The sequence below is a fragment of the Balaenoptera physalus genome (assembly GCF_965194825.1).
Source record: "Balaenoptera physalus genome assembly, chromosome: 5".
NCBI classification, from domain to species: Eukaryota; Metazoa; Chordata; class Mammalia; order Artiodactyla; family Balaenopteridae; genus Balaenoptera; species Balaenoptera physalus.
In genome coordinates this window covers 78623229-78650269 of record NC_138884.1, presented here as the reverse complement: position 1 = coordinate 78650269, position 27041 = coordinate 78623229, and the positions used below count along the sequence as shown (strand labels likewise).

The window sequence follows — 27041 nt, the reverse complement described above, 5'->3', positions numbered from 1 at the left end:
ATATGCATAAGTGGAACAGATGGGGAAATGGGCTCCTCTCCAGAGGTACATATTCTCAAATATTTGCTCAATAATATTCCAAGACTGAATATTAGACTGAAAGAGATAAAGACTTACCTTCAGAACAAATTATTTATGATTCAAACAACAACAATGACAACAAAACAACAACAAAAACCGGAGTCTTAAACTGAACAGAGGCCCAATTCACTCGATCATTCAACAGATATTTATAAAGTACCCGCTCCGAGTCAGGCACTGCTTTTGGCACTAGAGAGAGCCATCTATTTCTCAATTCATGGTTAATAATCTAAAACAGAATGCTTTAAATTGCACAGGTTTATAACCATCTCTTAGGTTTATAAAATTTTATTAATATCTCTCTTGGTTACATGTAACTCGTGAGGTATGAGAGCCATGTGTTACGTGGAAAGCACAGAAACCTCTTGTCCAGGTATTCCAAAACGGGAAGAAAATAATTTCAAGTAGTAAAGTGTCATGGTTATTCTTACATCAGTTTTGAAATCTTGATATATGACCTTTTCTTCCCCCAAGCCAAATTAAGAAAGCTGGCATCAGCTTTCTTATGTATGTGTTGACAAAGTGTTTTTCTTCATTTTAATGAGTCAAATTACGTATGACTCAGGCATAAAATACTATATATTCACTCTATGCACTTAAATTTACATGGCAAAGCAAACAAATACACTTACTGAAGGTGCAGAGCACAATTTTTTGCTTCGAATTTCAACAAAAATTTTCTCCATAGCCTTTCAACCAGCATATAGAGGTCAAGAATATTATATACCGTAATAAATAGCAAACAGTAGTCGATAGCAACTTCAGGTTTAAGAGAAACTTTTTAGATTGGAATGGTTGGAATTTTACAAAGATAAAATATCTTTATTTCTGTGGGAAGAGTACTGACCATAGCATAAACTAGTGCCACTTTGTGTGTGTGTATGCCACTTTTTTTAAAGTATTTTTTGTTTTTAAAGCACTTTACCATTTTCAAAAATACTTTCTAATGCATGACATTTGTAAAAGAAACTCATGTATGTATGTATGTCTTAAGTTCCAAAACACGACTGAAGAGCACAAAATCATTAAAGTTACCTGATCGGCCCCAGTGAGATGGATGAAGCTCTCAAGGATGGATGGGCTCAGTCTGTCCATCACATCTATGGCTAATTCGTCATCACCCTATAAAAAAGACATCACATGTCTAAAAAAGTTTAGGAATGTTTAAGAAAAGCCGTCAAACCTAGGTAAACATTAAAACTCACTTTAGCCCTATTTGTTACAAATGGAATCGAGGGCAGGTAGGTGGGTGAGCTCAGACCCTGTCAAAAAGATCTTGTTATAAAGCAAATTATCCTTGCATGGTAAAAACAGAAATGGAATAAGGATGGACAAAAGGAGTTTTTAAGTACTTTCATTAGATAGCTGGATGAGATATCTAAATCTTACCTTAGGTATTTCCAAAAGTGCAAATAAAGCCCGTATTTCTCTAAGGACACTGACAGCTAATCTCCTAGTGGCAGGTCGACTGCTACAGAGAGTGACAAGTGCAAACCCTTCAACCACATGGAATACATTGGAATACGGGCTCCTTTCCAGAGGAGGGGGATGAGAAGCTCCATTAACCATACCATGCTTGAAAAATAAACAGAAGTTAAAAAATATATGTATGTATAGACATTCTAGTAAAGCAATTACTAAAGAGTAAAGCAAATCATAAAAATGATGGCTATAGGTCTGTCTCAGCTCAAGAAATTTAAATAACATTTAATTTATAAAAATGTCATAGTCACATAGTGAAAAAAGCATTTAATTGGCAGTCTGAACAGGAATTCTGTACCTAAGTTCTATCACTCTCTGGCTACTTTGTAAAAGCCTTAGAGCTGACACTTAAAATCACTACTGGTCTAACATTTCTATATTGAAAATGAGGGGATTGGATGATATCCTTTGTACTCGAAGTGTGGACCAGCAACGTGGCATCACCTAGGAGCTTGTTAAAAAGAGAGATTCTCAGGCCCCTGTGATTTGTAGGCTCTTTAAAGGTTGAGAAGCTGGGTTGGCTTAGATGATCTAGCTCTAATATTCCAAGATTCTATGACTTAACACATTATCACAAATCAATAATTTGAGCACCTTTTACGGTTAAGAAGCACACGTACTGTATATGTGAAATGGGGACTGGTGCCTTTGAGAAAACAATCAAATAACTCATCTGAAAGGCTACCAAAATTTTTTATTATATCAGCTTTAAATATATTGGAAACAACCTAAATGTGAGCTAGAATTGCCTCTAGTTTCTACGTTCATTTAAAAATAATTATTACCGGGACCTCCCTGGTGGCTCAGTGATTAAGAATCCATCTGCCAATGCAGGGGACACGGGTTCGAGCCCTGGTCTGGGAAGATCTCACATACCACAGAGCAACAAAGCCCATGCACCACAACTACTGAGCCTGCGCTCTAGAGCCTGAGAGCCACAACTACTGAGCCCGTGTGCCACAACCACTGAGCCCGTGCACCACAACTACTTAAGCCCGCGAGCCACAACTATTGAGCCTATGTGCCACAAATACTGAAGCCCGCGTGCCCTAGAGCCCGCGAGCCATAACTACTGAGCCTGTGTGCCACAACTACTGAAGCCCACACACCTAGAGCCTGTGCTCTGCAACACGAGAAGCCACCGCAATGAGAAGTCCATGCACCGCAACGAAGAGTAGCCCCGGCTCCCCGCAACTACAGAGAAAAGCCCGTGCGCAGCAACAAAGACCCAATGCGGCCAAAAAATAAATATATTTTAAAATAAATAAATAAAAATAAAAACTAAAAATAATTATTACCAAAGAAAGAAAGTTGGAAAGGTTGGACACACAAATGTTATGTATTTAATATATAAACTATAGGAAAGTACTGCTTAAGGGATTACAAACACTTTGAAAGGAAGTAAAACTAATAAAACTTTTAGTTTTTGAGAAAGTCAATATGTTTTAACATCATCATTGGTCATCGACCACTGACCACATACAAAGAGACACTACAAAAGAGTTTGGTACCTGTGAGTCCTGGTTTTTGTTATGCATTTGGGTTGCTTGTTTCCACTGATTTATTAATTGCACCAACATCTTTACGGCATTATCAAGAAGCGTGGGATGGACATCGGTCACTTCACGAACAATAAAATAAACAAATCCTGAAAGAACATCCTCCCGCCAATCTGGAAAATCAAGCATTAGTGCCTGCAGAGTATTGAAAGCCAGAGCACGTAGTTCTTCATCCATATGAATTGTGAGCCTACCAAGAACAAAATTCCATTAGCAAACCTCAAAAACCTTCCAAAGAGTTTTATCATCTAAAACGTAAAACTAAGAATTTAAAAAATATATCCTCTCAATTGGTTCATAAGAAGTAAGAAGATAGGAACCAATGTTCACTTTTTGTGCTATATTCATCCTTATGCTAAACTATATTCATTTATTTAAATTCACACGTCAATCTACTAATATTAGCTGATACTTGTAATATAATTCAGAATAATAAGTTTGATCATAATTCAAATGTTGTACTTTAGAAAGCACAGATTGACAAATCAGAATTATATTAAAAAAATTCTTTAATCCTTAAAATGCCATATGTTATCCTATAATCAATCAAAAATTACATCCAATCATATAATACCTTAGCGCTAGCTCATATTTATTTAGTCCTTTACTGGAAAGGACATGATTTATCTCTATCATTCCTTTCATGCTGCTGAGGTTACAGTTAAACATAAGATGGCTGATTGTGAAGAAAGAAATACAACAAATCAAGATGGAATCAGTTTAACAGAAATAATTCTTGACAGTGAGAATGAGAATAAATTTAGGAGTAACTTCATAAGTGGGGTATGCCTAGAAAGAAAATGAAAAAAAAAATGTGTCAAACTAACCCATAAGGTCTTCAAGAGTTTAAGTCTAAATAAATTATAGGAGAGGCTATATATAATTACCTTTTAAAGACATCAATACAATATGAGGACATGAATTAATATTAGTTAAAGGATTTTAATGGAACTTAAAGAAGAGAATGATAAACAAGAAAATCATAAAACATGGCTGCAGCAGTGAAGCTACCAATATATATTGCTATATGAATATGAGTTTCTGTTTGGGGCTGTAGAGTATTATTTTCATGATTGACCATCAAGACACATGCATCAGAGTTAGAAAGAGCCTGAATGAATAAAGAAAAGCAGGTGTATTGAAAAGTATGCCACAGTTACATGCTTGGGCAGCTGGAAAGATGCAGTTATCCTCAATGATAGAGGAAGAGAGCTGCGTGATTTAGGTGAGAGGAGATACACGGTCTTCGCCCTGCTGAGCTCAGTTCTGGTCTTCACTAAGCCAACGTTCAACTGACCATGAGACTGAGGAGAAAATGTATTACAGCTACAGAGACCTAGGAGTGAGCCACAAAGCAGCAGCAGTTAGAGCAGCGCACTGGAAGTACCACATGGGGTCAGATCAAGGGTCTCTAGCCCAGTGTTCTGTCTCTGATAGTGGCACCAAAGGCAATACTGTGGGCTAGGAGAGTGACTGACTCTGTGCTGCTGGCTTTAAAGGTCATTTTAACATCCCTTAAATCCATGAATTTACACCTATCTGTGTGACTCGTGGTATAGCCATGAAGAGAATGGTGCCTGGATAATTTAAGGCACGAGAACAAATTGACCTTCCCTAGAGACAGCAAGACAGGTCTGCAAATTTACAGTGTATCTTTGCTTTGTTTGTTTGCTTACTTTATTTCTAAGTAAATAAGATTTAGACATCACAATTCCAAACGATAGGAGTTGGGGACAAAGTAAGCAGACCCTAGAATCTTTCTTTCTGCCAAAATAAACTAATTGGTAAGTGAATACCACAGGGGAAAGAAGCAAAGTATTATAAATAGCAAAGCAAATTGTCAATCACTGTCGAGATGTTTGCTCCTTTACAAGGCTCCTCTATCCCTGCCCCTTGGAGATGCAACTTCATTTTGGTGGGGGATATGGACTGCCGTCCACAAAGATGCAGGTGAGTTATAAACTGAGGTGGGAGGAGTAAGAGCAGAAGTGAATGAGAGTTGTTTACTGCTTTCCCAAGGAACAGCATTATAAATAATTACAACTTATTTTCCCTCCCTAACACTGACAAGACCTTCGTAACTCTGCAATCTAATTTACAGCAAGAGTTAAGAGACAGAGTAGGAAGGGATGAATTTATCTCATGGTGCAAAGTTTCAAAGTAACCCCTTTCTTCTCCTCGTAATCCTAAAAGACACCAATACCATTCAAGGTCTGAGTGCAACCCGCAACTGCAGAGGATAGGTAGTGCGCAGGTGTGTGAAATGCTAGGTGTTTTCAAGGAGGTAGAAAAGGTTGCTGGTGTGGTCTATTAACTGTTTATCCATTGTGAATTTAACTTAAGACTTAGTGATAAGTACCCAGCGAGCAGTAAACGTCTTTCAATGTGATCAAGTATCACTGCCCTGATAGTCTTTGCACTTGGTTTTCCCTTTAGGCTGGGGCCAGCAAACCATGGCTCAAGGGCCAAATCCAGCCAGGAGCCTTCACAGGTGGCTGCTTCTGCACTACAGTGGCAAAGATGAGTAACTGTGACAGAGACCATGTGACTTGCAAATCTTAAAATATTTACTATCTGGTCCTTTAAGAAAAAAAGTTTGCTGACCCCTTATCTAAAGAGAATCCCCAACTATGTCAACAAAGCGGTTTTTCAAAAGGCCATCACCTCAAATCAACTTAGAATTACTTTTGGGAGCTGGTTAGTTTGGATGTCATGTTATTTACTCACTTATAGAGCCTAGTAGAGGAAAGAGATAAAAACTTGAATGCTATGGGCTCTGCAATAAGAGGAAAAACTAAAAATGAGACCTGGTTATCACCCTAGGTGCTAAAGAAATGACTGTAGGAGTTAACACACTAATTAATTGCCCAGTGGGGCTGTCACACACCGATAATGCCCATATGTTAAGAGACAACATGAAAGGTCCCAAGAAACAGTACTATATGGAAAGGCAAGGAATTTAAAAATAGGATTTGTAGGGGAATCCAGAAGAACTTTAACAGTTAAAAAATGAGTGAGGACTGCTGGTGGGAATGTAAATTGATACAGCCACTATGGAGAACAGTATGGAGGTTCCTTAAAAAACTAAAAATAGAACTACCATATGACCCAGCAATCCCACTACTGGGCATATACCCTGAGAAAACCGTAATTCAAAAAGACACACGCACCCCAATGTTCATTGCAGCACTATTTCCAATAGCGAGGACATGGAAGCAACCTAAGTGTCCATCGACAGATGAATGGATAAAGAAGATGTGGCACATATGTACAATGGAATATTACTCAGTGATAAAAAGAAATGAAATTGAGTTATTTGTAGTGAGGTGGATGGACCTAGAGTCTGTCATACAGAGTGAAGTAAGTCAGAAAGAGAAAAGTAAATACCGTATGCTAATACATATATATGGAATCTAAAAAAAAATGGCTCTGAAGAACCTAGGGGTAGGACAGGAATAAAGACGCAGATGTAGAGAATGGACTTGAGGACAAGGGGAGTGGGAAGGGTAAGCTGGGACAAAGTGAGAGAGTAGCATGGACATGTAATGTAAAATAGATAGCTAGTGGGAATCAGCCGCATAGCACAGGGAGATCAGCTCAGTGCTTTGTGACCACCTAGAGGGGTGGGATAGGGAGGGTGGGAGGGAGACACAAGAGGGAGGGGATATGGGGATATATGTATACATATAGCTGATTCACTTTGTTTTAAAGCAGAAACTACCAAAACATTGTAAAGTAATTATACTCTAATAAAGATGTTAAAAAAAAAAAAGATACTTTCAGGATTTCATTTAGGATATTAAGTCATTCGTTGCTCTCATTCCCTGGGGAAAGAAAGGCTTTGACCTCTCTGCCATGAAATTAAATAAAAGTCATTAAATACATCTTGAGATTAAATTTCATCAACAACAACAACAAAAAATGAGTGAGGAGAAAGTGTTAACAAAACGTAAAAGACAAAATGGGAGTTTAGAAAGTTATCAAATAAAGGATTAAAAATGTCTTTATCACTACTTTTTTAGTGATAATAGTAACAGGGGTGCATTAGAAATTTAAAGAGATTTAAAGAGATAAAAGGTAACCTCATAAACAGTAATTCTCATTTACCTTGCTAACAATTCAATGAGGTCAGTTCTGCTCATACCGTCAGGAATCAACCTTGGAATAGCAGCAATACAAGTTCTAAACAAATCAATTTTGGGTTTTCTTTCCCCCCTGAAAAACAGATCACAAGAGGACTTAATAAGAAGAATCTTACATACACCAGACAATGAAAGCAAACTTGGAAAAATTATTACAGAAAATGAGCCCACCTCCAAAAGTTTAATGTATTTATTTTAAAAAGCATATACAAATCCAGTAAATAATTATCAGTTTATAAATGCAGAAAAGAATATATGGATAATTCAGGAAAAAAACACAGGTAGCCAGCAAAAAAGGTTTTCAGTGATTAAAAACAAGTATAACAACTATTATGTTTAAATAAGTATTATTTAAGTAAATTATTTATATTATAATTGTTTCAAATAGAATTAAATATATAATATTTAACCTTTGAAAATATTTAATTATTAAAATAATAAAATTGACATTAAATAACCAAATATTAGTTATTTGGGGGGGGGGTCTATAAAATCAACAAAATTTTTTCTTTCTCTTAATCTCATATACTAACAAGGGTTTTAGAAAACAGACATTCTCATATACTACTGTTGGAGTTGTTTTTTCTTGTCTTTTTATTTTACTTCAGAATGTACACACACACACACAGACACACACAAACATATTTAAAATTTTTATGTAATAAAATATATGAAGTTTTGAAAACCCTGGTTCCTCCAGAGGCTTGATACAATTTAATTCTTCTGTATTTTCCCCTAGTTATTCAATGATTTTATTTATTTTAAATATCTAACCTTTTATATACTGGTTTTTATTTTGGTCTACATTTCAAGGGGAAGCTGTTAATTTATTTTACCCAAATTATTCTTCAATTGGCCCAATAAAATAATTCTTATATAGACAAGAACTTGGATGTTTTAAGAGTTTTCGGCTCAGTATCCATTATCATGGCAATGGACCTACTACTTACTTTCAGTGATTTTATATACAGTCAGTTTTCTCAGCTTGGTTCCAACATGCATGAATTTCAGTTACCACAATTTAGTTAAATAGTATCAGTCTCCAACAATGTGGTTCAATTTTCTGTTACCATTAACTGTAAGTAATTGTATAGCCAAGCTTCCCTATTAGCTCCTCAGTGCACAAATCAGGATGTAAAAAACAGATGTGTATCATAACCAGTGACTTAATCACATTAATTTTTTCAAAGTCTGTCATGATTGGTCACTGCACATCTGTTATTCGGTTCACACATACATGGCAAATTATGTAGTTGTGTTGATTCCTTGTCTCCAGGGGTAAACTCAGGTGAGTATCCATCTGACAAAAATGGATAATCAAAACAGGAAACTGGCCAACAAAGATTAAAGTACAGCAAAGAAAGGAAAAGTGAATACTGGGAGTGAAATATTGGGTTGGCCAAAAAGCTTGCTTGGGTTTTTCTGTAACATCTTATGGAAAAACCCAAACAAACTTTTTGGTCAACCCAATATGAATCAAACATTAATGGAGTTACAGAGGAACTAGCTGACCAGGGAATGCTGACACTGCTGTCATTGAAGCCCCTACATATGCAGCCAGAGGAACTCAGTGAGGGCAAATTTACAGGCAGAAATGAGGAAAGTGTGACAAAAAGGATGAAGCCTTCCCAGAGAAAGTAACGCAGGAAAAAAAACTTCGCATTAGAGAAACTCTCAGAGATATTAAGATTTTCTAGTATATAGTAACTATGCATTAATTGAGAGATCCAATATCCAATTTGGTTATCTAAGATGTACAATGCAGATATTAACACCTTAAAAAAAGTCCTCTTATAAAGAATATGTAGACACTTCCTAGCAAGTAAAAGTTGTTGCCATAAAATATATCTTCCTGAGGAGGAAGTCCCTAACAATAAGGGAAGAAAACATGGGTTGACAAGCAGTGCTGGCAGTGGGGTGGGGGTGAGATGAGGTACAGTTTCTCACACAAAAAGCCACTCATACGTTATTCCCCTCTGCACCCTCAGTTCCCAGGAGATTTTCAGGTTTTCTTTTTTTGTTGAACAAGGCTCTGGAAATAAGAGCATTTGTTTGACTTAATAAACCAACCATGTCCACACACATCTGGGGTCACTAGCATTTCTCTCTCGCTCACAGAATAAGTATAAGGCCTCATCACTGACAACAAACTGGACGGATCCAGGATGACTTTTGCTATCTATACTGGTTTGACAGCACTTTAAAGAGTAAAACTGAGCCTGTGGGAGGAATCGCTGTATTAAAAACTGCCGCAGATGGCAATAGGGGCGAACTCCAGAAGAGAAAGGAAGGAAACAAGGAAGGAAACAAGCAAGAATCAACCCACTTTACTTATGAAAACTGAAATAGCAATGAAGAGAAATAATTGACTACATACGTAATCATATCTTCAGGCTCCTTATTAGACATCTGCACACTAGTCATACACATTGGTCTTCCGACTTCTTTGTCCAAATGTCTGAGAATGCTGTCTAACGCTTTTCTCACTTGAGGATAGTAAACAGACATTCCTGGGAAGGGGGGAGAAAACCTCACAGTTATAAAATGTCAAAAGTTAGATAAAGAATAGTTACAATTATTTTCTGTAAAAAATAAAAGCCTATCAACCTTTAAATTACATTAGCTTATTTTTGTTACAAAAGAAGGAGTTCTGACTTTGACATACTATTCTCCCTGATAATTTGCTTCAGTATATTGGAGAAAATGTGTAAAAATTATGCACACAACTGAAATTAATTTGAAGGAAGGACAAAATGCAGTGAATAGTATCATGTGAGAAAATATTTAACCAGAAGACTTTTAACATAACTTATGGACATTATAAAAAAAAGTATTCATTTTTGAATCACTCTGTACACTGGAATAACCAGGCAAATATATACTTTCATAGGCAAATATATACATGTGTGTATACATTTACACAGGCAAATGTATACATTTTAGATTTGATCATAACCTTTCACAAAAGAATATTAAACTGTATTATTGACTTATTCCAGTTAACACTAACCTATGACTTTTGCCTCTTCATCTGTCAAGGTTTTATTGAGAAAAATTTTCTTTACACGCAGAGTGTTTCCTGAGGGAAGAATAACTCCTGTTGTTGGCATTGGCGGCTCACCATCTTTCTGCTGCAAACTGTCCGCTATTACAAGGAACACTCTGAGGCCTATGTTCATCCTCTTCAGAGAAAAAAGTTTCAAAGTAAAGAAGTCAGAGTGTCAGAAAATTCCTTTTTTTTCATGCTAAAAATATCTCATCAAATAACACTGGGGGATGTGAGGAAGGAGGACAGAAGAAACACAAACCTTTCCGTCCAACATTTTTTTTTAACTAGCCCAGGCACTGGAATGTGCTTTAATATCAAATTCCCAAGGGCCACCCATTCACTTATGAGGTCAACTGGCTCTTTTATTTTCTAGCTTATTTCAAACCTCTTTCATCCCTTCCTCAACTCTCCTACCCTGACACCATACTCTCCCCTCTGTAAGCAGATGATCTGTCACCCACTTCACAGTCAGAAAAAAACCATCAACCTTCCTCAATCTCTCACTACAAAACACTCTGATCTACTTATATCTGCACCTCTTCTTCCTCTACTTTGCTCCTGTTACAGTCGAGGGGTGCTGGTATTCCTAGTTATTAGAATCCCATCTGCTCTTGCATCATCAGGAAACTACGCTATCAATTCTCCCTTCGCTTTCTTGCATCTTCAGCATTTCCCTTTTAACTGAATATATCTGATTCCTGTTAACTATACTCAACTATCTTAATGGAATGAGCCCTCCCCATAATACTTCCCTCTCACTCATCAGTGACAATACTGCTCAAAACAGTGGGCATTTTTCCTGCATCCTATCTGACTTTTCAGCAGCATGGGACACTGTCAAATATTCCTTCTTCCCTGAAACCCTCCCTTCCTTGGATACAAGTGTGCCACTGCTGACTGTGTCATCTCTGTCCACATTTCAAATTTACCCTCCTTTATCTGAATATTAAATGTTAGACTGCTTCAAGGCAAGTTCCTAGGCTGCCTTTTCCTATCATTATGTATTCTCTCCCAAAGCAATTTCATGTATTTACATGGCTTCAATTACCACCCATACCAGATCGCCTGCTAATTTTAAGCCTTACTTCTCCTCTGAACTTGGACCCTCAGACCAATTTGACACTTCTACTTGGATGTCAGAAAGCTGCCTCAGATGTGCCATGTTCAGACCAAATGCCCTCTTCCCCGCCAAACGCAGTATCTTCTCAGTGTTTCTTTTCTCAGTAAGTGATCTCTCTATCCACACCACACCATCTCAGCCCAAGCTGTCATTAGTTATGACCTACACCAGTGGTCTCTAAAATGGGTATATGCATCCCAGTGGGTGTGTAAGATGGTTCACTGGAATACAGGGAGAAAATAAAACTTTCGTTCATATATTTTTTATCTAAATAAGATCAAGGTTTTAAGATTTACCCCTCTTTACAACATATGACATCTTGGAATGTCACTGTGGAAAATTCCACAAGGTACCGTGGTTCACAGAGGTGTCCTCACTTATTCATTCTTTCAGTGTATTGCAATTTGCTTGATTTGATTAAGTGGATTAACAGATCATTTTATCTGGCTTTAACTAAACTAGCTCTCCCAAGCTTAAAAAGATTCCTGAAAAGAAAATACAGACTGAAGAAAATCCTAATAAAGTAAGCCTGTAGAAAAACAACAACAACAAAACGGCACAATTGACATTTTTTCTCCTCTTAGTATGAGCGTTTCAGTGAGGAAAAAACTTAATTTCAGAAATAAACTTGTTCAATGAAGAGAATATTTTTGAAAACGGATGATCAAGAAAACGCCTTTCATTATGTGATTTTTGTTGCTGAGAACCAGGTTAAGCATGTCATCTATAAAAAGTCTTTTCTGCTCACTTTAAAAATTTGGAAATAATTATTAACCTATCTTAAAAATCCTACACATAAAAAGCTTCAATAACTTTCGAGCTCATTTGTTAACTACGTAAATATATATCTTAGGATTTGATTATGAGGAGGACCAGCACAGGCATTTAAAAGAAATAAGAGAAAATATAACACGTATTTTGTCTTTTTACGTTCTCCAGTGTCATTAAATTCCAATAAGCAATTACTTCAAAAAATATTTTTAAACAATCTGAAAATTTAATATCTAAAGGATGAGTAGGAGTTTACAAGGGAATAACAAGGCCAAAGAAGTAGGAAATAACATTTACCTTAATTTGTCTTTAACTAGAGATTTGAGCCTAAGAGTTCTGATTCCAGAAATTGTGCTTAAAAAAAAATTTTTTTTAATTGTATGGATAGTAAATCACTAACATTATAATTTTTTTTACCTCTGGATTAATGGTGAAAGTTTTGGTAGATTTTCCAACACTGAGAAGATCAAATATTATTTCTTTCATTGCAAAATCCAAACGTTCCTAGAGAAAAAAAAAAAAAAAAAATCAATAAATCCTTATAGTTTTCTACTGCTATGGGCATACCCTAGAGATAATGTGGGTTTTGTTCCAAACCGCAATAAAGCAAAGTCGGAATAAAGCAGGTCACACAAATTTTCTGGTTTCCCAGTGCATATAAAAGTTATGTTTATACTATACTGTAGTCTATTAACTGTACAATAGCATTATGCCTAAGAAAGCAATGTACAACCTTAGCTAAAAAATACTTTATTGCTTAAAAAACACTAACCATCATCTGACAACACAGAGTCGCCACAAACCTTCAGTTTGTAAAAAAAAGGCAATATCTGCGAAGCACAATAAAGCAAAGCGCAATAGAACAAGGGTCTGCCTGTATAAGTTAGGTATCATGTTAAGAATTATACAAATAATGGCAACAATACAGGTCTGTGCCCACAAGAAGTTCCTGAATCTAGTTGGACAAAAGAAAACTACGTATGAATTAATGTTAAAAGTATATGATTATAGATACATGATTTAATTGTCAAATGATTGGTTTAGTAGCCAAACCAGCAGGATAGAAGTTTTAAACACTCATTTGCCAAACTCATATTCAAGACCTAAGTGAAGGAATTCCCAAAATAATGATAAAAGGAAGTCCCATGACGATAGCAATGAGGCAGGTCTGGAGAGCAGGGAGTTCATACTGGGATAGAAAGAACAGGGCTCCAGGAAGGTAATCTCCAAGGAAAGAAAAGTTAACTAAGAGTAACTGATGTTTGAGAGGAGCTCTATAGTTCTGGAGGAGTGCTGGTGTGAGGTGATTAAGCAAAGGGAGTGGGTACGACCCTCGGGGAAGGGATGCAACCAAATAGCAAAAGTTTTCTCAGCAACAGATCTAAAGCACAATCTACTTTCATTCATCTTACTGACACATTTATTCTTATCTAATTATCATTAATTCTGTGCTCCTGTAAATAGAAATGTATTAGTTTTATTTAAATATTCCTTATTTCTTCATTGTCAAAAATAATTACATTACGGGTCATCTTCGTTGTCATAGTTTTAGTTCAAAGAGAACTCAATGAACATTCTGGAACCAAAGCGTTTTTCCCAAATAGAGAAGGTAACCCTACCTATGCTTCTCCAGGGCCGATGTCCCAAAAGAGAATGTGACCACAGCCATGGATTTGCTTACTCAGCCCCCATTTACCCATTTAAGCCTCTTCAAATAAACCCTCCTTTACTGCAGAGGCTAGAAAGCTAAAATATTTCCCAGGATGCCTTTGGACAATAGGCTTCAGGATGTGACTGAGACCCAGTCAAGTGATATACTCACGGGAACCCTTGGGAACTGGGGTACGGGAGGAGGAGGGGGAGGACAGGGACAAAGGAATCTATTTTACTGGTGGGGATTGTGGTGGAAACATGATTCTGAAGTGCTTGGGGCACTTCCTAATTTGGCAGGTTTTTGACTGTGGCAGAGGCAGCAGCTTCCTTGGTAGCCCGATGGTGTAGTTTCCTCTGGATTTCCATTTCGGCTAGAATCTGTTTCTTCAGTCCTCTGAGTGATTCTGTGAACGACCTCTATTCCTTAAAAGACCCCTTTGGGTTCAACTAGCTACCACGGACTCTAGTGTCTGTACCTGAGAACCTAGATTAATGCAGGTTATGAAAACAATGTTCCAAATCTTTCAAGACGCTCAGGAACTAATTAGTAAATAGACAAGAGGAGGATTATGAGACATTTTCTTGACTTTTCCTAAATTAAGTGTCTCCTCCTGTGAGTCTCCTTTCCAAGTGTGTAGATTAATCATCTAAATGTATTTTGCACACACACAAAAATCATTAGCATCATTTATTTTTTACTTTTTAAAGCATACTTTTATTTTTCACTATTCAGTATTAATAAATGTTTTGTTATCATGCTTTTAGATGTGTAACAAATTCTATGACTCTAAGTTACTCTTACAATTTACATGTATATAGGTATTATGAGGTGAGGCACTCACCTGAGCAATGAACTGAATAATCTTCACAAATATATTGAGAGGTGTATCACGAGGAACCACACTACGTGACCCTTTTGGGAAAAGTGCTGACACTATGCTCATAAGACGACTGTAGGGAAAAAAGATTTAGTCATAATGAGAGAATGACATCAACAAAACATTAGCAAAATATCCTCCCCATCCTTCATAATATGTCAAGATAATTCATATCCCTCCTCAAGGTATTTGTAATGTTAACTAAAATTCATCAGTGTGGCATTTTTTACCAAGATGTTATTTTAAATATACTTTAAAACAAAGGCACTCACCTTTGAGTTACAGTGTTGCTTTCACATTTTATTCTAATTACATAGACCCACAACAATCTATACAAAGATTCCAGTGCAACTCGAGACATTTTAGGATCTTTATTCTGTTTAGAAACAAAAGAGAATAAAAATAAGCTTATTTATCAAAGTACTTGCAATAATTTAAGATCAATTATATTCTCTGTCAACAACTAAAAGTCCCCTCCATTCCCTTCTTTATTCAATCTAAAACAGGTTTAAATATGTAAGTATATATTTGGTATACAGTAAGTACAGAGAGCTCAAAAGCAACCATAAATAAGGAAATTGAGCCGTCCCTTATATTCTCAAAACAAAATACTATTAGTATCTCTAAGAACTCTGAAATTATACACACTTCAACTTACCTGATGGTAAATGGGACACACAACAATACTGACATAATGATGAAAGGATTGCTCATCTTTGCTGTAATTCACTGCAGCTCATACACAGTTAAAATTTGGAACACCAAATGTTGTTATAGATATTTGCACTCATGGAATAATACAAAATATTATTGAGTGATTATACTTAAAAGAAGGAGTACGGAATGGTGGGTTAAGAGCATAGACTCTGAAATTAGGAATGACTGGCCAAACCCCATCCTTGGATCAACTGGTGAAACAGTTTCCTCAGCTCTAAAATGGAGATAACACGGTACCTACCTCACAGATTAAGGGAGTTATTACGTGAAAAGCACTTGGAACATTGCCTGACACATGTTAAATGCTCAGTAAGTGTCAGGTGTTTACCTTTAATTTTCTAATTTAGAATTAGAACATTATTATTTAAAATCAGCAAAGTATCCATTTCAATCGCAATTTGATCAGCAAACCTTTTCTTCATACTAGCTATTATAAAAAGTGAAGTACTTAAATGACAAGAGACATGTAATGAGATTTAATTGTAAATTTTGAAAATTAGCTAATAATCACCTTTAGTAGGAGAAACTCTTTATACATCTGTTAATTAGTTGTAGGATGCATTTAGTGCTATAAATTAGCATTTATTTAATCTGGTTTGAGAGATTTCTTATTGTTAAACAATTATTATATATATAACAATGGACAAAAGGGAGTTTTTAAATACTAAGTAATTTACCATTCTATTTTATGTTTTCTCAGACTATAGAATAATAGACATCCACTACGTATGATTAAAAGCAATGCAACAAGATTACCACTGGACATGTTTTTAAAAAAGACAACCACTAGAAAATATAATTTTGTACATCTATGTATATGAAAATCTGATATAATTCAGAATGGAGTATCAACTATTCAGCTGGTCAGAGTCTCAAAGTCAGTCTCTCCCTCTACTGCCAAATCCGCGATTCCAAATTTCAAATACTCTCCCCAAGTGGTTTTCTATTAATTTGTTACTAATGTAACTAAAGTAACATATAAAGTTACACACAATATATGTTACTAGTATAACAACCAAGCTTTTTGTAGTACTTTCTTTTCTATCACTTAAATGCAAGGTCTCAAATATCAAAATATGAGTTCAATTAGTTTTATGTACACTCCAAATAATACTTTCACATAGTTAAATTATCTTTTCAAAATATGAATACTACAAATTAACATATAATAAATTATATAATAGAAATATTTAAGTCCAATTCCACATAGAAATTCTTCTCATATAAATTGTTAATAAAGTATTTGGATTATCTTATCTTATGTGCTGAGGTATCTGGCATGAAATAAAATTTGAATTTCAAACTTTCCAAGATGGACTACTATCTTTTACAAAGCAGACTTATTTTATAATGAACAATTCCAGAAAAGATAAAAAGTGATAAAAATTATATAATTGTTTACTCGGTAACTGCAATGCTGCTATGTATCTCTGAATAATGAAAACATCCTAAATTGGTCTGATCCTTAAACAAAGATACATAATTCCCTAGTTACAATTTTGGTCTAATTTGAATAATCAGATTACATTAATAAAATCCAGTAATATTAATGTATAATACAGTTTTTTAAAATTCTTTTTTCTTTCTTTCTTTTTTTTTAACGGCAGGTTCTGATTACTTATCTATTTTAAATAATACAGTTTTGATGTCAGGCAAATATGCTCTCTGGCAGCAATCATTTTAATGTTTCTTCATTTTTTTCCTACTGTGAACAACAACAAAAAAAGATTTGTTTAAAACTCAAACCAGTAGGATTGAAGTTTTAAAGTGTTGCATCAAAATCATATTCAAAATCTGAGCTACTGTCTCCTGAATTTCATTGGAAAATGTTATAAAAAGCATCATTTATAACAGCTAATTTTAATTAAACAGAATATTTTAAAACTGAAGATTATGGTTAAAAATCAACATTCAGTATCACTTCTCTCTCTTAAATTCATCTTCCTGGGACCACATTAATATTAAACTTTCGGTAGAATGTTCCTGCTGTGTGCTGCTCTTCTTTTACAATACGAGAAGCAGACTTAAATAAATACGTTGGACATGCAACGCAGCCATGGGTAAAGGGGGAAAAAAGCCACACTTAAAGGAGATAAAGCAATATTTTACTTTGTAACATCAACACGACTCACCTGGAGTGTTTCTATTTGTTTTCTGATACTGTTGTTAGATGGCATCTAAATAAAGCAATGTGAGACAGCAAACATAAACATGAGATGCAGCACATGCATGTTAGATGAAAATAAGCACAAAACAAGACAGCTCTTCACCAAGGTCTCTATTTAGAAGAAATTTGAAATGTCCAAGACAGTGGCTAGAATCACTGAAGAAAAAAAAATTCTATAATTTGGGCATCATAGGATACATCTACAACACTCAAACTGAGAGAAAATAGATACATTTTTAACTATCTAATTTTTCCTCTACAAGTACTGCATTTGATTTCAGATAAGCTTCAATTTTTAAAAGAAAATAAGCATACACTGTAGAAAAAAATATCTAAATTATTTTTACATGGCATCTACTCTTACTCCTCTCTCTCTCTCTCTCTCAATTATTCTTTAGAAACTTTAAAATCATTTTTCCCATAATGACCTTATTTGACATAAAGATTGGGGAATGGGAAACTACCAAATTATGTTTGGGACAAAAACAGCAGATTTAACACTTTCGGTGAAAATAAACTGATGTTCTCTCATGCTATTTATGGACCTACAGACTAATGCCCATTTTTCATGGTCACCAACTTCAGAAACTAGTATGATAATTTTTAAAAAATTGGGCGGTATATTAAAGTGCCTTGAAAATGCATCATATTTATTCTTATGACTCTAGGGAATAATGCCTTTTTACTATCCCAGAATTATAGCCAAAAATATTTTTAAAAATACTCAGTAAAGCAACATTCCTTATAGTACATTAGAAGGTAACATGGTAGACCAGAAAGAGCAAATTTTATTGAACTGGATGGATTAGATGCAAATCCTATCTCTATCACTTTTTTGGCTCCCTAAACTTGGGTTACTTACTTATCTTCTTTCAGCCTCAGTTATAGTAAGAATTAAATGAGATATTGTACTTAGAGAATCTAGCCTATAATAAATACTAATAAAAATCTATTTTAAGGAGTAGTAGGTCTAATAAATGGAAAAGTGTTACAGATTTTTTTGAACTCAAGAGATTACTTGAATCTCAAAACAAAATCAATTTAGGTAAGACCTTTATCTTGGACCAACTTTTCCTGTATACAAAACAAATAAATGATACCTGTCACAATAGATAATTAGCATAGTTTTTCTCTGAATGCTCGACTCCTTACCTCAACTATGTAGCGTAGCCACAGTATCTAAAACTTAACAAGCAGGAACCAAGTCATAAAATTTCTGCTGAATAGAGCCTTAATGTAAGTTAAAGGTTAATGGTCAAGACAACTATATTCCAAATATTCATGCTAAGTGGCTCTTATCTCCTTTAGCCTGGCAGATTGACACAGCCATTAATGCAAATGGACAATATGCCAGAAATATTTAACAGGAGGTAAGGGTTCAAAGAAAACAGAGCATTTTAAATGAAAGCCTTAAGCCAAAAAAAAAAAAAAAGTTAAAGTACTGCGAAAGAACTGCAAATATGTTAGGTGGAAACGTGTATATATATAAAAACATTCCAACAAGCAACAGAAAAGTATGAATTGTCATGAAACAAAGCAAACTTCCAGGAACACTTAAATGCGTGTCTTAAAATACGTTATTAAAAGTTTGAAGAATCATACTACCCAGAAAATGATTAATTCCCTTTCAGTACCTAAATCTGTATGAATTATCAAAATAAGGACAGAAACAATATAATGTACTTAAATAAAACTTATTTTCTGGTTGCATGACATAAAGAATTTAACCAGCTTGATTGGTCCTGGGAATTTTCATAAACAGAGCAAAGAGAATATATCAATTCTCACCCAAATATGAATAACATCAGTGTATGTATATCTAGGAGGAAAATAGCCAAAAATATTTTTCAAAGACATATTTTAGTACACCTTACTAAGAAATCAAAGTATTTTTCAAAATGATATGTAAAATCATTAAAAAAAAAGATATATAGGATAATGTTGTCCAGTGAAGCAATCCTGAAGTGAGAAAAAAAAAGCCAGTCCTATTTCTCACAATATCACGATGAGCTGCAGAGTCACAGACAACTCTTTTAACCTCTCTGTGCCTTGGTTTCATTGTCTTCCAAGTTTAAGTTTTTCAGTCTTAACCCTAACTTAGAGGAATAACAGAAAATGAAATGCCATGTCTACGTGTTTCTATAACATGTAAGCAAATATTCAAATATATTCATTTATGTATCAAAATGGTATTCAAATCAAGCATTCACATGACATGCAGATGAGGAATATTCCCACGTTCTGTGTCAGATATTAACTGTGGTCCTATCCACAGAAGAAAAGAAGATCCTGTTAGATTCTGCCAGCAGAGCATCCTGGGCAGATAATGATCCTTCTATCTCACAGTTTTGTTTTCAATCCTAAGAGACTGGACATAGATGTGCCAAATAGTGTTAATAACAATTAATTATCCCTTGATTCAAGTCAGAATCATTTCAGGAGCTTTCACATCTATGTGGATCCAGTACCATACTTTTAGATTGGGCTGGGCATACTTAACACTAAATGTGCTTTTACTGATATTTTATTATCGAGGCTTTTTTCATATTATTCAGACTTGAGCCAACATTACTGAATTTTCTCAAGAGAAAACGCAAAATAAGCATCTGGAGAGTTTTATAAGATTAAACTAATACTCTGAAATTCCAAAGGAATTTATTTATTAACAAATATTGCTAGATCCAAGATAATATAAACAATCATTACAAATGTATAATTTTGCATTCAGACCAACTAAATTTTTAATTAACAGTTTATTCATGTCTATAACATGATTCCCTATAGAAGGAATGAAGTATGTATAAGAAAAGGAATACATTAAAGTATCACTATTCAAATGAACTATAGTACTAAAAGTTTTATTATATACTGTTCAATGTATATGCATAAGTGAATATACTACAGTCAGTATTTACAGGTCAGAAATGAGATTAAGTCTTACCTTTAAATGTGACAAACAGTTCTGTAGGAAAATATGCCAGTTATTTAAAAAAAACTGTTTTTGACTGACACATAAAAGGCAGGTAATTAATGGATATAGAGCCTATAGGAGACAGAAGAAAGAGAATAACATTTTTATGAAAAAGCACTGGACTTGTAAATTATATTTCATTCATTCTCATAAACAAAAAAAATTCTATTAGCAGTTTTCCCATTTGTAATCAAAAAAATACGATCTCAGGGAGTAATCTAACAAAGAATGATAAAGGGTAGATTTTCTATAAGAACAATTTCCTGATCTATCACATCTCCCCAAGTGAGAAATGTGCTATTATTTCTCCCTAGACCCATTCCTCCTCTAACCAGTACAGTGGTCCTGGGATCAGAGGACAGACCGGCATTAATGTTGCAGTTTTCTATTCATCAGGTGTGTGACTTCAGGGAGGATACGTTAAAGTGCTCGAAGTCTCACTTTCCTAACATGTAAAGTGGAGAATGCTAATCACACACATGCTATAGGGTTGTGAGGCTTAAAGTAAGACAAAGAATGTAAAGCACTTAGCTCAATGCCTGGCACAACCAGTGTTTATTATTATACCTCTATCTTAAGCGGTCAAGTATTTGTCCAATGCTCCAAACCTTCTCCAAGCTGCATACAAATTTACAGAAAAATCCCTCAAAGTTACTGAAGTGGATGGTGAAATGGAAAAAAAATGCTTTAAATCTCTGAATAGAAAAGATGTAATTAGACAGACAATAGCTCCTAAATAATCAAATGGTTCAGAATACAATTTATTATAATATAAAATAAAAGAATTTATGGTTTAATATGAGACTACACTTAACTTTTCCTTTATTCTAATACATAATTTATAGCATCTGTCAAGACAGGTAAATACCTAGAATGAAGTCTGAATAACCTATCAAATACAGAGCTAGTAAAATTAAGAGTAGAAAGTTTTGAAAAGAGCAGGAGAAAATAGGTAAAATTTGCCCTTGTGTTACACTTCGGATATTTTACAATTTCAATTTTTACAATTCTCTTAAAACTCTACTAAAAAAAAAAAACAACTAAATTCATAAATCAATTACTAAAACTCCTAATTAAACATATGAAGGTTTGAAATGTTTCTCAATACCAATGAATGCTTCTTTCTGGAACTCAGTTCAAAAGTAGTCTGATAAAGCATCTCCACAAAATTTTTCAAGCAGGGAACATTCACTTCATTTTTAACAGCCTAGGTAAAAAGATAATACAAAAACAAAGAAAATGGTTACAAGTGTTAGATCAAACTATACAAGGATTACAATAAGTTTCTGTAAGGTTTGAAATTAGTCAATAATTCACTGAGTATCTGAAGAAGTCCCATAATATACCAAATGACCAGATGTTAAGTAAGTAAGATAAACCGGGTTCCTGCCCTGGGTGAACACGCAGATGAATGTGTGGTATAACAGGAGCTCTAAGAGGAAATTCTCTGTGCTCTTGGAGCACTCAGAAGAGACCCCAATGGAAAAACGCCACAAGGAAGTAACATCTAAGCTGAATTCGGCATTTCTTTACCTAAAATACTGCAATAGCCTCCCATTTAACCTTTCTGGTCTTATCTCCCACTACTCTGGCCCCCTGCACTAGGATCCAGCCACACTAGCTTCTTTGTTGCTCCTAGAACACATCAAACATGCTCTTGCTTCAGGATGTCTGCACTGGTTCCTTCTGCCTAAGAAGCTCTTCCCCCAAATATAGCATGTCTTACTCCCTTATTCCTTTAGTTTTTGCTCAATCGTCACCATCTCTTTCAAGGTGGTGGTCTTTCCTAATTACTCTATTTAAAATTTCAACTCCCCTGCCCACTTCAAGAATTTTTAGGCCCCTACCCTGCTCTACATTTCTGCACAGTACTTACCACCACATCTGGCATATACTCTTGATACATAATTTTACATACTTGTTTGAGTTTTCTGCACTAGACGTAAGCTCTGTAAGAGCAGGGAGTCTTTCCTACCTTGATCATTGTTGTATTCCCTGTGGACGGAAGAGGCCCTGACACACAGAAAGCACTCAATACATATAGTGAATAAATAAGTAGAATCTAACCAGGAAAGGAGGCTGGAGGTTATCTGAGAGGCAAGGATGTTCCAGACAGAAGGAGTTCTATGTGCAGAGGCTGGTGTTATGGATTGAATTGTCCCAAAATTCATATACTGAAGTCCTAACCCCACATACCTCATAATGTGACCTTATATGAAAACAGGTCATTGCAGATATAATTAGTTAAGTTAGAATGAGGTCACATTGAAGTTGGGGCGGGGGCTACTCCAACATGACTGGCGTCCTTAAAAAAGGGGGCGGGGGATGAATAGGGAGACTGGGATTGGCATATACACACTACTGATACTAGGTATAAAATAGATAACGAATGAGAACCTACTGTACAGCTCAGGGAACTCTACTCAGTGCTCTGTGGTGACCTAAATGGGAAGGAAATCCAAAAAAGAGGGGATATATGTATACGTATAGCTGTATTGCTGTATAGTAGAAACTAACACAACATTGTAAAGCAACTACACTCCAATAAAAATTAATTTTAAAAAGGTGGGGGGGGAGAATTTGGACAAAGACATGCACACAAGGATAACACCATGTGAAGATGATGGCAGAGATCAGGGTGATACATCTATAAGACAAGGAAGATCAAAGATTTTCAGTAAACTACCGGAAGTTAGGCAAGAGGCACGGAACAGATCTTCCTCACGGCACTCAGAAAAAAATCAACCTGGCAACACCTTGGTCTTAGACATCTAGCCTCCATAAATGTGAGACAATAAATTTTTGTTGTTTAAGCCACCTAGTTTGTGGTACTTTGTAAGGGCAACCCTAGTAAACAAATAAAATACAAAAGCAAACATGGCATAAAAGAAGAATTAGGCAACACAGTAATAATGGACCACAGTCAAGGGTCTTTCTTCCCACAATCTGCTCCTTTTGATGAGTTACCTTAAAAACTACAACATAATCTCAGATATCTGGCAAAAACAGATTTTTCAGACAAGGGGGAAGCACAAATGACAATTTGGGATGGATACACAGTGTTTCAAACCATTTCTAGGAAAAGAAATTGAAGTACATGCACTAATGATGTACTTCATTAAGCTAAGCTGACATGGTTTTATAAATGATCATCTGTTTTCTTCTTGGCAAAATGAACCTATTTTCACAGTTAAAACTGAGGTGAGAGTGGGGGTGGGGTATTTGACTCAAACTACTTACGAACTTATAGTTCAAGACTTCTGTTCGTACTCATTTAAAAAATCTTCAAGTATTTAACTCTAAGTAAATATTCAAAACTGGTCAAAAAAAATCATGCCAATCTCTACAACTGCTATGTCATTAATATTTTAAATTCTTAATTTTTCTTACAATTCCCTGTCCATCTTTTCTGAACATGTTCTAAAGATAGCACCTGAATACCATAAACCATTCCATATGAACACACAGATCACAAGTCAATTAATTCAATATTTAAAAATAAAAGTCAAAACAGTTACATTTGATTCTCAGTATGAAAATAAATTTCTTCATTTTAAAATATTTTAAATAGGAAAAAACCTGAATAAAGTGAATCTTACTAACTTCCATTTCTAGCCAAGGTGGTGTAAAGGGGGCTAGACTTATTTTACCATCTGAAACAACCAAAAAGGAACAAAATATATGAAATGATACGCAAAACATCATACATCAGTCAACAAAAGAAAGTGACCCCTGAGGAATGGAAAAGAGATGAGCCCTTTGATGGCCCCAGCTTACTGCTGTGTAAGAATTTTCAGGGAAGAAATGAAAGTGTACCATTGTGTATGGTTTTTACACTACACAGGAACAGTATAACATCACTTGAGGTAGACAACGATAAGTTAAAGATGCATACCATAAACAATAAAATGACAAAACAATCAGATATAGCTAATAAGCCAACAAAGGAGATAAAAGAATCACAAAAATATTCAATTAATCCAAAAAAATAGTAGAAAAAGGAAACAAAGAACAGATGGGAAAATTAAAAATATAATCAGAAGATGACAGATTTAAAATAACTGTATCAGTAATCATATCAAATGTATGTGGTGCCCAATTAAAAGGCAGAGATTGTCAGACTGGATAAAAAAGCAAGAACCAACCATATCCTGCCTACAAAAAAATATATATATATATATTTTTTTAAATATAAAAACACAAGTAGATTAAAAGGAAAAAATGGAAAAAGATATACTACCCTTATACAATCAAAAGGAAGCAGGAGTGGCTATATTACTATCAGACAAAGTAGATTTCAGAGCAAATAATATTATCAGAGATAAGGAAGGTTTCACAATGATAATGGTGTTAATTAAAGAGGATATACAATCCTAAACATACATGTGTTTCATGATAGAGCTTAAACATACAGCAAGCAAAAATTGACAGAACTGCACAGAGAAACAGTTGATCAGATTTCAATACTCCTCTCTCAGTAGTTGATAGAACAAGTAGAGAGGAAATCAGCAGAGTTGAAGAACACTATTAACCAATTTGCCCTAATTGATATTCATACAACACTCTATCCAACAGCAGTATACATAGTCTTTTCAAGTGCACATGGAACATTCATCAAAATAAATGATATTCTGGCCCAAAAAACAAATTTCAATGCATCTAATGGGATTCAAGCATACCAAATATGTTCTGCAACCACAAATTAAAAATGAATAACCTGAAGATCTCTGGAAAATCCCCAAATGTTTAGACATTAAATAAAATGCTTCTAAATAACCCGTGGATTTCAAAAAGGACAGCAGAAAGTATTTTGAGCTTTACAAAAATGAAAACACAAGATATCAGAATTTGTGGGCTGCCACTGTAGAACTACTTAGAGGGAAATATATAGCATTAAGTGCTTATATTAGAAAAGAGAAGAGGTCTTGATGACCTCAGCTTCCACCTTAAGAAACTAGGGGGGAAAAAAGAGCAAATTTAGAGTAAGCAGAAGAAAAATAATAAAAATCCAAGTAGAAATGAGTTAAATAGAAAACTGAAAAATAGAGAACATCGATAAAGTCAAAAGCTGGTTCTTTGAGAAGATCAATACAATCAATAAACTTCTAGCCAGACAGATCAGGAAAAAAGGAGAAAAGTCACAAACTACCAATATTTGGAATGGAAGAGGCCACTACAGATCCTATAGCTATTTAAAGAAATTAAGGGAATATTATAACCAACTTTACAACAATAAATTGGATAATTCACACAAAATGGGCAAACTCCTTAGAAAGACATGAAAGCATACTCAAGAAGAGATAGTCTGAGCAGCCCTATGTATTTTGAAGAAAATTATCTGGTAGTTAAAAAGCTTGCCACAAGAAAAATCCCAGGCCAGGTGGCTTTATTGGTGAACTCTACCCAACTCCAAAGGAAGACGTAGAGCCAATTCTGCACAAACTTCTTCAACATTAACTTGCTACTAAAAACAAAGACATTGCAAGAAAACCACAGACCAACAGCCCCCATGAACATAGATAAGTGCAAAAATTCTCAAAAGAAAAAAACCTAGCAAATAAAATCTAACAATATATTAAAAAAATCTTATCATGATCAAGAGGAGTTTAACCCCAGGAATATATGGTTGATCCAACATTTGAAAAATCAATCAATGTAATTCACCATATTAATGAACAAAAAAGAAAAACTATATGATTACTTCAGTAGACAGAGAAAAAAAGCATTTAACAAAATCCAACATTCATTCCTGAAAAAAACTCTTAACAAACTAGGAATGGAAATAAATTTCCTCAATATGATAAAAGGCATCTGTGAAAAATCTACAGGTAACATCATACTTATTGGTAAAAGACTGATGACTTTAGTCCTAAGATGTGAATCGAGTCTGTTCTCATCACTTCTATTTATCCTTGTACTGAGAGTCCGAGCCAGTGCAATAAGGCAAAAATAAAATATGCACACTGGGGCTTCCCTGGTGACACAGTGGTTAAGAATCTGCCTGCCAATGCAGGGGACATGGGTTCGAGCCCTGGTCCAGGAAGATCCCACATGCCTCGGAGCAACTAAGCCCATGCGCCACAACTACTGAGCCTGAGCTCTAGAGCCTGTGAGCCACAACTACTGAGCCCACGCACCACAACTACTGAAGCCCATGCGCCTAGAGCCCATGCTCTGCGACAAGAGAAGCCACCGCAATGAGAAGCCCGCGCACCGCAACGAAGAGTAGCCCCTGCTCACCGCAACTAGAGAAAGCCTGTGCGCAGCAACGAAGACCCACGCAGCCAAAAAAAAAAAAAAAATATGCGCATTGAAAAGTATTTTGAGCACCTGGAAAATGAAATTTTAAAACAATGCCATTTACAGTAGCATAAAAATATGAAATGCCTAGGGCTAAATTTAACAAAATATATTCGAGACCTGTACACTGAAAACTACCAAACACTGTTGA

General features: G+C 35.1%; 1 protein-coding gene across 11 annotated transcripts in view; it reads right to left on the bottom strand.

The window, feature by feature from the left end:
• The window catches only part of FRYL (FRY like transcription coactivator), a 295730-nt gene that overhangs the window by 80969 nt on the left and 187720 nt on the right, over nt 1-27041 (bottom strand). For 9 of the 11 annotated variants that reach the window (XM_082462445.1, XM_082462454.1, XM_082462452.1 and 6 more), the window contains 12 exons: nt 21699-21797; nt 20561-20662; nt 17585-17629; nt 15008-15111; nt 14700-14808; nt 12622-12708; nt 10275-10446; nt 9642-9774; nt 7230-7337; nt 3075-3312; nt 1471-1656; nt 1117-1203 (listed from right to left, as the gene is read on the bottom strand). In XM_082462445.1, coding sequence (XP_082318571.1) covers nt 1117-1203; nt 1471-1656; nt 3075-3312; nt 7230-7337; nt 9642-9774; nt 10275-10446; nt 12622-12708; nt 14700-14808; nt 15008-15111; nt 17585-17629; nt 20561-20662; nt 21699-21797 — 1470 coding nt within the window. The remainder of the gene's footprint in view (nt 1-1116; nt 1204-1470; nt 1657-3074; nt 3313-7229; nt 7338-9641; nt 9775-10274; nt 10447-12621; nt 12709-14699; nt 14809-15007; nt 15112-17584; nt 17630-20560; nt 20663-21698; nt 21798-27041) is intronic. The other 2 variants (XM_082462449.1, XM_082462450.1) reach the window with 1 other exon arrangement.